The sequence below is a fragment of the Strigops habroptila genome, chromosome 2, assembly GCF_004027225.2.
Source record: "Strigops habroptila isolate Jane chromosome 2, bStrHab1.2.pri, whole genome shotgun sequence".
Classification (NCBI taxonomy): Eukaryota; Metazoa; Chordata; class Aves; order Psittaciformes; family Psittacidae; genus Strigops; species Strigops habroptila.
The window spans coordinates 115,064,702-115,081,397 of record NC_044278.2 but is presented as its reverse complement, the minus strand read 5'-3'; the positions used below and the strand labels follow the sequence as shown (position 1 = coordinate 115,081,397).

The window sequence follows — 16,696 nt, the reverse complement described above, 5'->3', positions numbered from 1 at the left end:
CTATATGCAGATACTCAAGATTTAAGCTGTACAGGACATGAAAACATAAAGCTGGCTTAAGATGCCAAATTAATTCAGGAATTGACCCACCCTCATAAAAATAATTCAACTCAATTAAAAACATACAGAAAATACTATATTATTTTTTATTTCATTGATTGAAATTCAACCCACTGCTGAAAGCATTGGTCTGTCTCTACAGCTTCGTTATACAAAGCACCAGCAACTCCAGTGTGCGTACGTGCGCTTCTCCTCATGGCTTCTTAACACGTGGAAACCTGTCCTGGCAAGCCAGTAGGTTTAATGCAGAGGTGCAGGGTTACTCAGTCTTCTTAGTTGATGGCAACACTGCAGAGCCTCTTATGTCTTGATGTGCCTTCCATGTGAGGAAAGGCGTTCTGCAACCCGTGTTACCCATTTGCAAGGTGTAGGAAGGTCTGAGGTGCATTCTGGATAAAATAGGAGGATAGAGTTGATCAAGAGAGAGCTAAAATGACCCAGTAAAAATGGAGAGGAAGGCTCTGTGGAGCCTCTGTGACTTGACCACACAAATACTCTGAAGCTTAAGGCATGTGCTGCTTTGTCAAGGCTGTACCTACAGGGTTCTTGACTCTCCTAGCCGTTAGCGCTGCTTGAAGAAGTCTCCTGACTCTGGAATACTTGCACTGAAAATAGCAATACACAACATTTTGGGGGATTGCCTTCCAGAGAAGATCTTTTAAATAGTGTAATTGTGTCCACATTATATAAACACACAAAAAAACCCCCACTGGGAACTTTTTCTCCAACAGCTCAGAAAGCACTGGAGCTATTCATGGTGCAAATTGCTTGTAATGAACTCTCCTCTGCTCCTTATATGTTAAACTTTCTTGCACATATTTTCTTCTGGCCCGTAGGGATGGAGCATGAATCTGAAAATGAGGAAAGAATTAATGAAATACTCTGGTAGGATTTGGCATGAGGAGGACAGACATTGGCTATTTTGTCCTTTCAGACTGTGAGTGTACATCTGGCCGTGCTGCAAGACATGGCCCTTGACAAGGACATGTCTCTAGGGGGTTTAGACCTCACCATTAGTAGTAGAATTAGAAATACAGCTAAAATGTACTCCCTAATGAAGTCCAGAACTCTGATGTTCCAGACTGGATGTCAGACTTCTCCCCCTCCCAGACTCACATGGCTGCATTCCATAAGCCAATTTCTTGCAAGTACATCATGAAACACATTCATCGCTGATTGCCATATAATGTTGTTTTGCAAGATAAAAATGCATATATTTTAATATATTTTGAAATGGATTTATAAAAGAAATAGTTAAGACTCAAAATACTGAACAAATAAATGAATCCAAATGAATCCAAAAAATCCAAATCCCCAGACTCCACCCTTGCTCCATCAGAGATAAATCAACAATGTAAAATTGTTGTTTTTCTCTAGAACAAAAGTTTCACAGCTGTATTTAAAAGTATGTTGATGAAAAGTGATTCATAAGGTGAAGTAATCACTTTTAGACAGTGCATTTGGCAGATTTCAGCCAAATTACACCATAAAAGAAATATTATATTTGACAGCAAACTGTTAGTGATGTGAAATTTGAGAATGAAAACTGAATACCCAAAGACTTATTTATGACAATGCTGCTCTCTGATGGTACCCTGGCTTTCGTACCCAGTATGTGTTTTTCCCATCTTTGTTGTAGATTTAAACTTTAGATAAGTTTCTAATGTCCTTTCATTGTAAAATAATTCATGTTTGTTTGGTTTAGGCATCATTGGAGGCTCTTATATCTCATTTGTCTACTATAATTTGTCTACTACACAGAGTTCTTAGGAGATAAATATGAAAGTAATTAAGCTTACAAAGTTTGGGCTATCCAAAAGATTTTTAAATTGCAACCATTTTGTCTATTGTATTTTCTTTTGAAAAGGGTATGTGTGATCCACCAAATTACTGTGTGTATAGTGCTAGATGACTTAAAACCATAACAAATAATTACAAGGATGTAATAGAATGGGATAAACCTCTTTATCCCCCTTTGCATGAGTGACTTGGGAGCAAAAGGTTGTGACCTACAGGGTCAAGAACACTGTGTGGAGTGTTTGAGGGTAGTAGATTTATCAGACAATCCTATTGAGTCTCTCCCTTCCCACTGAAGCTGTCCTGATGCTCTGCAATTAGTAGACACCAGTTACCAGGGATGTTAATGTTCCTTCTGGGGTTTGTTTGTTTTGTTGGTTGTATAGAGTACTGATTAGAGCTTTTCAGTGTGGAATTCACTTGCAAGTGATTTGTTTTGTATCTCCAGGATGGGTTCCAGCTGTTTGAGGATTATTTTTTCTTTCCCTGGGAAATCTTGGTTTCAGATAGCAGCCAGAGTGGCAAACTTTGAGGAGTTACAACTAGTTCTTCGTGATAAGTTTCTCTGTAGAATGAGAGAAAATTTCACTTTCTACCTATCATGAACTTTATTTCTATTCTGCTCCTCAAAAATCAATTCCAATATTTTCCTCTTCTAAGCATTAAATGAAATGTTCATCGCAGATTTATAAGAACTTATTGAGTAAAGTCAGAACTGAGGATGTTACCAAGTCTGCATCTTCTAGGAAACCCGTGGGATGTTTTACAAAGGAATGTGCCCTTGCTTAAGCTTCTCATTCAGAAATTAAACCCCTATTGATACATGGAAACAGACTCCTATTCATATGTTCCATATGATTTGTAGCATCTTAATCCTTTCCATGAATCCTTTCCTTATTCTCAGTATTGTAGACTGAAATACATCATTTCAAGACATAGCTTCCTCACATTCTTTTGGACAGTGTCAGCTCATGGTTCATTACAGTTGTGATTGTGCCTTTCACAAGTGCTCTGTGTTTCTTAAATCCTGTTGGAGAGCAGTTTATTTAAAGACATGTCTTCTCTGGGTATATATTTAAGGTTTACCATCAATCTGCACATTCATACAGTTACCTGATTTCATAAAGCATTAATTTCTTCTCTTTTTACCAATTTTATTTATCTTCAACTATTAGTGTGTTTGGAGTGAAACATACATAATACTACTGTTCTTAAGGAATGTTGTATGCCAGGAGCTAGTGGAAAATAATGAATGCAATTAAACTTCAGTAAGTAACTGGTGTGCTGAATGACCATGCAGCTGCTGTGTGCTGCCTGGTTCACATCCTTTACAATAACTTGCCCGACTGAAGCGTAACGTTGTTGACTTGTGGTTGCTGTACTAATGTAAAGCTATTGCTGTAGTTACTCGCTGGATCACAAGTGAAATTTGGAAACCATAATATTTTTTTTCTGCACTTGGCTTTTGTATGAATTACATTGTGTAACTTTATTATAAACACTTGAAATGGTACAGGTCCAAGAATTGCCATCTGCTATATGAAGCTGGTAAAATTGTTTACATAACATTGATGAGTGTATTAAAGCGGTAACAAAACACCAAGAATATGCCACTAGAACTTGGGATTCGTCTCCATCTAATTACTGCAAATTAAAAATTAAGCAGCCTTGTCTAATCTGCTTTCATGGCTTTACAGCATCCAGAGGAGTCTGTGAGTCAGCATCAGGTGCACTTCGAAAAGAGACACGTTCTCGCTTGGGGAGAGATAGATGGAGAGATGTAATCCCCTGAAGAAAACACTCCAAACAGCCTGGATTTTACTGTAAACTGGACGTTTTCACTGGAGAGCTGTCAGAGCTGAAGGAATAGTTCATGGTGCAAGTCCTTTGTCCACTGATTTTCCTCCTTTCGTGTTAAAATGCGTAGTATTAGCAGGTCAAGTGGACCTAAAGTTTCCGTTGCATATTACAATCTTCCTTTAGCTTGCTACATCTTGGTGCTTCTGATGGAGTTAAAGGGACATGTCACTGGAGAATCCTGGGTTTTTTATTTATTCTTACTAAAGCCTTCTCTCAGAAGCCAAATTGAGACATAAAATGTCTTCCGAAGCACTCCATACAGGAAAACTTGCAGGAAAAGGAGACAGAGAGTGGCCTGCTTAACCTGGATGGCTACACACAGAGCCCATATGTGCATGCTCAGAGTCGTTGGTCTGTCAGTCACGGTTGACGTCGTTTCTTATGAAATGTTGACTTTGGAAAAAGGGCCTGGCACACGCAAGTGGAACAGTTAATTCCTATTGGCTGCACATTTTTATCAGGCACACAAGTAGTGGCAGATGTGCTTCCTGGCTCTCCTACGGATGGCCCCCAGTTGCGTTTCACAGCTAAGGCAGTTGTGTCACTTCTCCAACAGTGTATGGTGGCCACATGGATTTATTTGCTTGGTTGTGCCTCTTCTGTTGGCCCATAACAGAGAGGCACTGGGCAACACCTGTACTTTTTCTTCATGTAGTTAAAACTCCAAAACTGAACTTTACTTTTGCATAATAAACACAATCCAACACCTTCTGTTCCCTGACCTGCTGGGATTGCAGCCACATGAAGGTTTGTTTGCCACACCATTTTTATTTGACTTCATATTTTTCAGGGGCAATGAAGTACATTGAGCTTGCTATCTGAATTTAAGATGAGGACAACACGAATTTTATGCTGGGAGGCTAAATGATTACATTTGAGACTTCAACATTACAAGTGAAAGAAAATTCTAACAAGAAGCAGGTGGTTTTGAAGTCAAAAATTTTTTTTGTTCTTATTTCATATTCTTTTGAGGCTTTTCTCAGCTGAAGCAACCAAGGGTTGACTTTCTGGGTCCTCATTCACTGCATTGATACTTCTCTTTTATTAGGACAAAGAAACCAAAAAAAAGCTCTTGAGGATTCCACTTGCCCCCTTTATAGGGTCCTGTAATTGGTTTAAGCTCTGGATAGAATCATAGAATGATAGAATGATTTGGGTTGGAAGGGAGCTTAAAGCTCATCCAGTTCCAACCCCCTGCCACGGGCAGGGACACCTTCCACTAGAGCAGGTTGCTCCAAGCCCCTGTGTCCAACCTGGCCTTGAACACTGCCAGGGATGGGGCAGCCACAGCTTCTCTGGGCACCCTGTGCCAGCGCCTCAGCACCCTCACAGGGAAGGATTTTTTCCCTTCCAACCCAAGCCATTCTGTGATTCTATAAATATTTCTCATTGCTCTATTCTGGTTTCCCTGAGATGAGTCTACCTTGAAGTGTGATGCATAAGGCAGTTTATTTCAGCTGATAAACCTGATAAGGCAAGAGAATTAATTTAGTGTTTCCCACAGTGTTGCCTTTCTTCTGCACCCCAGAGCGGCTTTTGCTTTTTGACCCTCCACTGTTCTTACCCTCTGTTTTGTGTAGTTGGTTGTTTCTATCTATATGAAATACACATGCAGTGGATGAATAGCATCCTATTTTTTTCTGAACCAATTTCTTCCACTTGCATTTCTTTTCTGCTTGGTATTATCTGCAAATGTAACAGGCATACGCTTTTTGCTCTGTCACCTCTCTCACTACTGAAATTTCAGAGTAGCAGACATGCAGGAGAGGTCCTTGTGGAGTGCCACTTAGTACGTCCTTCCAGTTTGTCAGAAGCCATTGATAACTGCTCTCTCACTACTCATGTCTAACCACATACTCTCTGTACTCATTCTAGATATCTTCCATTAGATTATGTTTCCTGGATTGTTTTTAAAAGAAAATGTCACATGCTTTAGGGTCCAAAGTCTAAATCACGTCAATAGTGCGTGACACATCCTGCTTTTCATATCTAGTTGCAAAATGCTGCTGGGAATGTTTTTTGGTAAGATGATTTTAAGACATGCCTTCATGATTGACTTTCAGGTGATTACAGTGTTTGTTTATGTATGATGGTTCTCACAGGAGGCACCTTCCTCCTTAGGAAGCCAATTGAATTGCAGTTTTGTCTTAATTCCTCCTTTCCCAGACATTACAGTATTTATTGTTTAACTTTGTCTTTACTAGAAATAACTTGTCTAAAGCATCCAAAAGTCACGTTAGCTTTTTCACTACTGCAGTCACATTGGTGGCTCATAATCAGTCTGTAACTGTTCTTCTCTACAAATGAGATGACTTGCTGCCAGGCAGATAAAGATTGTGCTGCATATTTAGTAGTTGACGGAAGCAGATTTGAACACATCACAACTACGCTATTAGTTATGCTGGTTACCCATGGTTATCCTGCATTTAAGGCTGAATAGGATCTTTTTTTTTCCCAAAATAGCAATGGTTATGCCTTATCTGTTACAAAAGACCAACTTTCTGTGATGTCCCAAAGCATGTTAATTTTGTGTGAGATCTTTGAGGGAGACAAATGAGTTCACTGCTATTGACTTGATAGGTTTTCATGGCACAGCAGTGCCACGCAGTGCTAGCCCAGTTTCCAGGATCAATTTAATCATTGCCTTTTTGGTAAGATCAACTTGCCTGGGCATGGTGTGACAGTGACATGGACAGGAGTGATTCAGCACATGTTCCAAGCTAACTTGGTAGATAGCTCCGCACGAGAGTGCTCTGATTGTGTGAATATACCCTCAAAGAGTTGCATTCAGAAGGACTGGCTCAGGGGACTGAAGTCAGGATGTGTTCAGTAGCAAGACACCGCAGTGCCATACATCTGACAGCCTTCCCTGACAACAGTAAAGGTCCTGTCTTTGCCAGTAATAACTTCCCCTAGAAATGGACCCCTTACTTGATACATTGCCAGAAAACAAGAAAAAATCTGGAAGGAAAAGAAAATATTCTCATATTTGTGCTTTTTATTGTATGTAGTACTTGGGAACTTTAATGTATTTCTTGTTGTCTGTTACTGGAGCAGTGGCAACCACAAAGATGAAGAGTTTGATGATGCTGTGCTTGATAAAATGTAGAAGCTGTTTAAAAGTAGAGGTTTTATGACTAAAAATGAATCAAGTCATCAAGAATTTTCTGGTATTATTGCTCTGTGACTTTGGTGACATGTTTGCATATGCAAGTGATTTGGATTCAAACTTTGACTTGTAGACCTAAAGCAACTTTTGGCTCTACCTTAGAGCTTCTGGCTCTCGTCTTCATTTAGGTGACGTTCACCAGTATTTATGGCTTGTTTCTATTTTGTCAGTGTCACTTACTTACCTTGCCATATAATTTAACATTTTGAACATGTAAATTCTGGCTTCCAAGTGTAGTATCATGTGTTTTCTATCTCAGCTCTCTATCTCCAACCTCAAAACCCCACCACAATGCCTCCCCCAAAAGTTCTTTATGTATTCACAGAATCACTAGGCTTGCCAACACGTACTCATTGGACTTTTGTGATTTCCTTGATTCAATAGACGTGTTCATGCTTTGCATTTTGGACATGCTAGAAATTACCCTGTGAAAATGAGATAAAGTTGATAAGTTCATGAAACCCAAGAGCTGGGACCCTGTGATGGAGACACGCGGTGGCACTCTCACTGTGGTGATAAGAATTGGCAGGGTTTTGCCACTATCTCTGCATAATAGTTGTGAATGCCCTGGTATATTTGCAGAATGAAATAGTTGTGGGAGGTTTTATTGGTCGCATAAACAATATCAGCTGTGGTTAACTCCACAGCAATAATTTTTGGAAGGTTGTTTTTAATAAATACCATGTTTTTTCACTGGGTTAAATGAGTAAATTGCAGAAAGTATTCCATGTTACTGTCCTGGTGTTACATATTTCTATTTTCTTCCTATTTTTGGGGAGATTTTGTGTTTTAGCTGAGCGATTGCACATCTTCATGGCATAGAGTATACTATTTTTTTTTAAGTTGTATAAAAAAATCAATATTGGCAGCATTATAGATGTTCAGAGGCCACATTTATGTGATTATTAGAATAAGAAAGGACCAGAAGTCCATTACAGAGGTGATGCTTTCGCCCTCCCATCTGTGACCTACAGGCATGGGCTTTGTGTTGTATCACTTCAAGTTTCAAGACCAGTCTCTCAACTCCTTTTCTTTCTTTCAGTGATGCAGCTTTCTATTTCAAATACTGCACCTGGATGTGAAGCACTAAAAATACAGTCTGTTTTAACAGCACTTAAAGTAGCAATTTAAAACAAAACTCTGTCAGAGTACAATTTGGTCCCTTCCTACAGTATAAGCCAGCAAGGGAATTACTCAGGAATGAATTTCCGTGGTAGCACAGAAATTTAGTTCTCAAAATGGTGTTTTTAGAGGCTGTGCAGAAATACTTTATTCACTCTGTGGTTCTTAAGCACAGCTTTGAGATTTGAATATATTTTCAAGATCTCCTATGATACTTGTGTATCACAGTACTACTTATGTAGAGGCATGTCTCCATCACGCTGGAGATCTGTGTGTAAACTCCACGTAAGCAGGTAAATCTGCACGGGGCTGTCATCATAAAGAAATGTTATATAGCCAAAAATAAAAGTTCAAGTTTCAGCAAACATTGCAACATGGTCATTTAGCTGTGTAGCAACCAGCTGATGCTGTCCTAATGCTTATGGCTCAATACCTAGTTGCAAGTCTTGGTGATTTCAGCAATGTTCTGCTTTATAGATAATTAAGAATATGTTTTAGTAACATAGTGAAGATCGCACTTCAAGCCAATGAATTACATTGATATAAAAGGCACATATCTTAACTCCATGACCTAACTCGGCAATGGCCTGGGCGTATTCAGAATGATTGCTGATGTCTTTAAAGTCGTCTTATAGCTTTCCATTTCATTAGAAGTTTATTCTGATTACATATATCATTTTATTAAATGTCAGAGATACAGCTAATATAAAATATAAATGAATTCTCTCCTTGTAATCACATTTTCCCCAAATTGAAGCAAAGCAAACAGCCAAAAATTTCCCTCCAAACTCAATTATGGGAAAGCAAATGCTGTATCCATTTCTCTTCCATGCTTTAGTCGATCAGTCAATCTCTGTAAGGGAGGTTTAGTTCACTGAAATTCTGAATCACCTGCAAATAGCACGAAGTGTGTTTACAGAAACAGTTCCAACAAGCTCAGCCTCCTTTTTTCCCCCTTTTTCCCCCTCTTTTTATTTCCTTTGTTTTGTTTTGTTTTGTTTCCCCAGTTGCAGAGAGCCAGGAGAACAAGCCAGAAGAGGATTTGGCAGCAGATAAATTTAGCACAGGTCTCTGTGTAAGACAGAATTGCTGCAGGAGCCACCATTGATAAAACACATGCAAGGAGAAGGTTAAAATTGGGTAGTGGAAAAATGACATCACTTTCCAAACTTCAGCAAACCAATTGAACTAAGCAGATAGATCCTTAACTCCATTGTTCAGTCAGCTCTTTTGATTGATGTTGGCTTCTTCTATTGGCTGCGTGAGGCAGGAGCTTTGATGAAGGGTTTTGAGAAGGGAACATGGCCATCTGAGTGACTCAGTTGCTGCTCCTGCGCCCGCAGCACAGCGTTGTTACTTCACAGAGACATGGAAGGGCTGCATCCAGCTAATATGTTAAGAAATAACTATTTCTCTATTTTTAAGATCTTTAAAGAGAACTTGCACTTACTCAGAAATGCACGTTTCAGGAAGCGCTTCTCTCTGAAGAAACAAGGGCGTTGTAAGTAGCAGGATAATTAACATCACTAGAAATCTGATTTCATATTTGGCACTAACACACAGAAGTTGATTACCAGTCAGATGCTGATTGATAACAGCTTTGGTTTACAGCTCTGAATCCAGGATTGTGATTTAACTTCGGTACAAACAGCTTTCCTTGCAATTGCAGTGTCACTTTCTTGCCAGAATTGCAAAATTTTTCTTCAAAAATGTAATTCCCTGGATTTACATGAAAGCTCAATGGGGCCATAGTTCACTGTTGACTACACTGTTTGTCATCTCCATTCACCCTTTCTTTCCAAGTATTGTAAATGATGTATTCAATATAGGTCTAGAAACAAATAATGTATATCCTCTAATGTGCATCTTTCACCCTTCTCCTTGAATGTGGTCCTTACTTGCTCTTCCTTTGTTCGTTTGCTATTTTTCAAAATACAGATTTATATTTCCTGTACATAACAGTTGATCTTTTCAAAAGATCATTTTATACTTCAAACTCAGTTAGAATAAATGTCATGGATACGTTCTTCCACTTCTTATTTAAAGACACAAAAGCTAAACTATCAATCTGATTTGAAAACACAAGCAGTGAGACTTTTCATTGCATTTTGGTCCCAGCTGCATTGCACGTTTAATAGTTTGAAGTATGATTTTTATAAGATTTCCACTACAACTCTTCTGACTTCAGTTATTTTCAATCTGATTTCTGACATGTCTTCTAAACGCTACATGTTGTCTGTAGGGTACAAGATCAGATTTTGTTCTTATAATTGCTTCTTGTACTTTTTTCATAGTCCCGGGTCGAATAGTTAAGACCTCTGAGTAAAGATAGAAAGAAATGTTTAATCCTGAAAAAGGGAAGTTCAAAGTGGAGAGAATCTGGGTATAAATCCTGCTTTCCCGTAAATTTGGCCCTGGATTTCCTCTGAACAAGTCACAAGTTGTGCCTCATGATCCTATTGAGTCTTGGAGGAAGCGGCTGCTGTGCGGTGGTGACAGTTCTGTGCCTGTAGCTGTTGCTGGTTCTCCTGGGGTTTTGTGGTCAGACGTGGTGGGGCCTCCTTCCTGGCCCTTAGTGAGAGGAGGGCAAGAAAAGGTTTTCCATCAGTTTTTTTCCATACTAGTCCTGGCAAAGTGAAGGAAGAGAGGAAAGTGGGTGTTTATTCCAACTGGGAAGAGTTGGGGTATGGAGACATAGCATGAAGGAAGGGCTGAAGTTCGGTATTGGGGGAAATGTTAAAGTTAACTGTAGCTGGTGCATGGACAGATTCTTTTTGCTTTCTGCATTTCCAGGTGTCTTGATATGATGATTGGTTGGTGTCTCTAAGAGAGATGTTTCCATCTGCATGGATGGACAAAAATGTTCCCATGTTTATACAGAGTGTCACAACTTAGTTTGAAATATGGATATTCCGTTTGGGTTGAGTTACCTTTGTGCGATATGCGAGTTTTAATGTCTTTAATAAGATACAAAAAAAAGGTAATTAGTTGAAATGGCCATAATTACAAAAGCAAATGCAAAATCTGTTTGAGTCTTCCATATTAGAGTGACCATGTTAGCCATCTGTCCTGGTTTGGGCTGGGACAGAGGTAATTTTCTTCCTAATAGCTGGTGGTTGATAACACAGAAGGTTTAGTTGTTGATGAGCAGTGCTTGCACTAAGTCAAGGACTTCTGAGCTTCTTACCCCACCCCACCAGTGAGTAGCCTGGGAGCACAAGGAGCTGGGAGGGGACACAGCCGGGAGAGCTGATTCCAGCTGACCAAAGGGATATCCCAGACTGTATGGCATCATGCTCAGTGTATACGCTGTGGGAAAGCTGGCCAGGGGCTGCTGCTCTGGAATTGGCTGGGCATCGGTCAGTGGTGAGCAATTGCATTGTGCATCACTTGTTTTCTATATTCTAATTCTACCGTTATTATTGTTGTTATTATTGTTATTAATTCTAATTGTTATTATTATCCTCCTCCGTTCCTTTTCTGTCCTATTAAAGTGTCTTTATCTCAACTCATGAATCTTACTATTTTTTGCTGTGATTCAGATAGTTGAAAACAACTTAGAACTGAGCTTGAACTAATTCTTCCATTTCTGTGATTCAGAATGATTGTGTGCCCCTGAGTCTCGAAGTTTTTTATAATCCTGGTTTTCAGTGGTGATTATTCTGTACTTTAAGTCTTGCAGTCACAACCCACTTGATTGGTGGAAAGTGTCAGACCATGAGGAGGTTTGGAAAAGGTGCTAATGGATTATTATATGTTGGTTTGGGTTTTTTTTTAAGAAAAAGGAGCTTTTGAGAATAACATTTAGAGGACAAATGGAGGGGAAATACAAAATAGGAGTTCAACATGCAGAAAGAAAGAGCAAAAAGAGATGGAAAACAAGAGAAATGGACACAGAAGACAGCTCAGAAAAATGATAGTTGCTGTTGACTTTTAAGACTGGGGAGAAGAACCTGGTGTCTGAACACAGACTGGTGTTCCTGCCCATGGCAGGGGCTTGGAACTAGATGGTCTTTAAGGTCCCTTCCAACCCAAATCATTCTATAATTCTAAGACAAGGAATGAAGGACAGAAAAACAAGAGCAGGAAGGTATTGTAACCTCCCTGGGTAGCTTAAAACAGAAAATGGATTATCCTCTGGAGTTCAGCACAGCTCACAAAGGAGCTTAGATAGCCCTTAATTCCTAATAACAAGGGATTTAATAGCAAGGGATGTAGCTGGCGTGTTCAGACACAGTCACATTTCATCACTCTGATCCTCCCTTCTCCATAAAACAAGACACCATGACTCGGAAACGTGGTCCCCCCCGGCCAGTCTTTACGGGCAGATGTGCTGCAGTAATGTGCCAACACATGCCCTGTGCTTGCAGTGTTTCTATCCCACGTGGCCATAATGAGAGCTCTGCATATAGGAGTTTCTAATTTACTCTTACCCTGAAGGATAACATAAGCAATATGAGATGTTGTTAAACATGGCACATGTTGTTGCAGGGAGCTGCTTTCTCCTTACCAGTTCCAGGGGGGAAAAGTGAATTGTTTCTTCAGAAGGCTTCTTGTGCAGGGTATATCAGTTGGTCACGGAGAAAATCTTTACGAGAGTTATGACAAGACATACTAAGAAGAAAGCCCAAAACATAATTGCTGGCATCCAGCCTTACAGTTCAGTGTGGGAACTTCTCCTTCGAACAGCATGGAGGGAGAGTAGTGTGAACTCGTGTACAGCACCTCTTTACATACACAAACATAAATAGAGTTTGTTCGTGTCTTATTGTAGTATAGTTAGTATCAAGCCTTGGCTTTATTCCACTTTTGCTGTTTTCTTTATGAAAAAATAAATGTATTTGGCCCTAAGTTATAAATATGTGCGATTAAAATTGACCCTGTTTGCTCATGAGCCAAAATTGTCCCAGCAGGGGAATTTGGAGATCCCAAATTTATTGCTATGGCTCCTCGATTCTTCTCCTTCTCCAGTTCCAACTGTGGCTCTGGCCAAAACCAAACTGGAGCAGAGCAGAGCATTTCTACTGTGGGATCAGGTACACGGTGCCCCGTGGGGACAACTGGCTGAGTCACTGGTGCCACTGGCTTTGTACCAGGGACAGATTCCTCTCTGATGGGAAAATAGAACCAGATTATGTGCCATTTAAATTGTTGCTCGCTGGGCAAATAAACCATGCCACCTTCTTGCAGCTTGGGATTTGGTCCCTGGGACGTTCAGAGTGGTGGGAATGGTGGTAGAGGTGAGCTATGTTGAGCACCCCTAATGGCATACAACTCACCCTTTATCTCAGACCTTCTGGGTTAAATAATGCCCTAAATAACCCTAAAACCAAGCTTATAATATAGTGTTGAGATTTCTTCTGTCTCAGGGGTATCTGCAGCGCTGGGCACATGTAATGCATTTTACTGTGCTCATTTGCAGCTTGAATAGCTCGCGGGGGTCAGCAGCTGAGTGCAGACTTTTTCACCCCTTGAGCAATGAAGCATTGAGTAAAGGTTATTATTACCAATTAGTGGTGGCATTATTATTACCAATTAGTGGCTGTATGAAGCAAATCATTAGTCTTAGTTCAGTTATTAGCAGCCAGGTGTTCATGAAACATGCCATGTGCAGCTCACATTGTGCCTCAGCGCTCACTGTTGGGGCCAGTCACTGACTATGTGGCGTCTCCGTGCTGTCCCTGCGTGGGTTCCGTTGTGTCCCCCCCGAAAGAAGTGGTTTCGGTGTGGAGGGGTTTTTTGTTGCCGTCACTGTTGTGTACCCCCTGAGTGAATACATAAGGCAATTTCAATCTCTAGACAAGTATTTTGAAACCTTTAAATATACTGTATTGATGATATAAAGCCAAAAATTCAATTTCTAGTTTTGTCCGTGTTTTGCTGCTTCATTTCTAAGAGCAAAACTGCCAAGTCAGAGAGGGGAAAGTTACAGTACAAATTGCTCTTGATCCAAAGTATTGTTTCTCAAGGACTCCTATTTTTGAAACCCTTAATATGCAGTATTTCCACATACCCATTAGTTTTGCATAATGGCTTTACACAAGACATTGTAGACAGCAAGCAGCATGAATTGACTTCTATTTAAGAATTTATATGGCACTTTCGTACTGTGTTATAATTAAAAAATTAGGAAGTTAATGGGAAAATACCAGAATGGTGTATTTAGCCTTATTTACATATCGAACTATGTGTTTAACTTCAGTGCATGTTGCAGGAGATTCATAGCTGTAGCTCTATAACTATACAGAATAATTAATAAAATAAGTAAGAACAACTGATAAAATTCCAAAACACTCACTGCGCAGAATTGACTTTAATCTTGTAATTAGAAGAGGCATTAGAAATCTTTTTCATGTTTCTGGGAGTAAAGAGCAGGGGGTTGGAGTGCTGTTTTCTCTTTAGGCCATTCAGATGTCTTCTCATTTTCGTGTTCAGGAAGAAAGGCTTTTGAATAACAGTTTAAAGCAAATGAATTGTAGGAGAGCATGAGTCAGGTCAGGTCAGTTCCAGCGCTAGTTGGGTAGGGACATCTGGTGGTGTGATAAAGCAATAATTGAACACTTGCAACTAGAAGTGCAGTTGCATTGGAATGATTAAGGTAAAACCATCATTAAGCTCATACTGTAATTACTTCTCTGTTTCAGTATTGTTGTAGAAACACTCCTATGCGCGTTTACATTTCAGTTTGTGTATGGTTCTAATTTACTGGAAAGAAAAGGGCCTATTGAGCTGTCAGCTTGCAGACATAATGTGTTGAACTCCCTTAACTCAAAGGGTGTTAACTTACAGTCAGTTGTAGGTTTAAAATCAAACTCCTGATGCTGGACCGTGGTTCTGTGGATAGAGCTGGTGTATGTGCCAGTCATTCACTGTGATCTATGGGCAAAGCTGATTTCATTTGTTCCGGTCCATCACTCACCAATTGTTTCAATCCATCTTTCAGTCTATCTTCCTGTAAAAATGTTATGATAATTTTCAGTTTCTGAATTCCATAGGGAAAGAATCATAAGAAGTAAAATGTTTGCATACCCTTGGTTACAGACTTCTATATTAATTAAAAATACAGTGAGCAATTTTATGTGCGTGTGTTTACCCTGAATCCCACGTGGATCATATACATGAGCAATATTTCAGGTGCGGTCATTTTAAAAGAGAAACTCTTTAGGATTAATTACATGGTGCTGTGTGAAACTGCCTGATAGTCATTGAGCACTGTGCACATGGTGACAAAACCAGCTCCTTGGAAACATACGTGTGGAAGGCCATATCCTTGGGAAGACCTTCCCAGGAGCTTTTAATGCTGTGACATCTTAACCAGTGCCAGCGCCACACTTGCCTGCCAGGACAGAGTGAGTCTTTCTTGATTTCTGAATATCTTTGATCTCATTGTGTTCTTTCTGCTGTTTGTGTGTATTCAGCCATCATTAGCACGTGTTGACCACGCATGGTGCCTTCTGGGAGATGGTGTCAGGGCCTCTCGGGAGGGTATGGGCATGGGCTTTCCAGGGACCGCGTGGTTTCAGCAGGCAGAAGACAAAGCATTATGTTCATCCACTCCCACTTACGAATCCTTTGCAACCTCTGTCCTGTCTTCTCATAGAATAGATGTGTTCTTGAAATGATGGTGTTGATAAGTTACTAATTTGTGCTTTATGGATTGTGTCAGGAAAGCATTTTTACCATGATGTATTTACCAAGTCTATAAAAAGAAAAGGGGATAAAATCCCAAGTATCTGCTCTTTGCTTTGCTACCAACATGACATTGAGAAGTCTTCCAGGAAGAATCAAGCTTCAGCTCCTTTCAGTGTATCCTGGGCAGAAAAAAAGTCAATAACCTAAATCTTTCGCAGCCAGTTACGGACTCTTTACTGTGGTCGTTATTCACACAAGGAACCATATAGTCTGTAAGGAAGTATATATATATGAAATCATGCTCAGAATTAGAATAACCACTATATAAACCACTATATAATTGAAAAACTGGGACTTGGAGATTGAGAGTCTTCTTAAAGTAACGAGCTGCAGAGATCAGCACTGCGCAAAGTAGAACAAGTTATCTCAAAGTCAGAATAACTATTCCCTGCAGCTCTCCACAGGAGGGTGGGTATTTTATCGAGGTCCAGCCCTCCTTTCTCTCCTTGCAGTAACATTTCTGTTTCATAAAACTCATCATGACTTCTTTTCCATTACAGCAGTGATTCTTTGTCGTATGAAATCTTCCACTGTCACCCCAGTGGTTCTGTCACCATCCTTTAAAAATGTCTCCACTCTCAATTGGGCTAAAAGAGAGAAGCACTGACATTTGTATGCTGTACCCTTTGTTTCCTAGATGTCCCAAGGCTGTGGTGACAACTGTGAAGTCCGGGATAGCCACAGAGTTATTGCGGATGTCGTGTTTTCCATTAATGAGAGCTAGTGCTCGTCCACAGCCCTTCTATGCAATGTTTAATCTAGAACACTTTGTATTGCAAGCAGCCCGTTATAGAAAAACCTGTTATTTTTATGTTTCAGATGCAAAGATGGCTTGAAAGGATTTACATACTCTGCACTAAAGTAAGTAAAGATACTGTGAGTACGTAGTTTAAAAGTGAAGGTTTGGAGGAATCATGCATGGTGGCAGCTGTGTGAGAAGAGTATTCTTGAGAAATAGGAAAGAGAAGAATCTCTCTCAGAGGATTTCTTTCTGGC

At 39.9% G+C, this 16,696-nt stretch overlaps 1 protein-coding gene across 2 annotated transcripts in view; it reads left to right on the top strand.

Moving 5' to 3' along the window:
• The window catches only part of TMEM135 (transmembrane protein 135), a 164,266-nt gene that overhangs the window by 128,194 nt on the left and 19,376 nt on the right, over positions 1–16,696 (top strand). For both annotated transcript variants that reach the window (XM_030476721.1, XM_030476722.1), the window contains exon 7: positions 16,520–16,561. In XM_030476721.1, the coding sequence (XP_030332581.1) occupies positions 16,520–16,561 (42 nt within the window). The remainder of the gene's footprint in view (positions 1–16,519; positions 16,562–16,696) is intronic.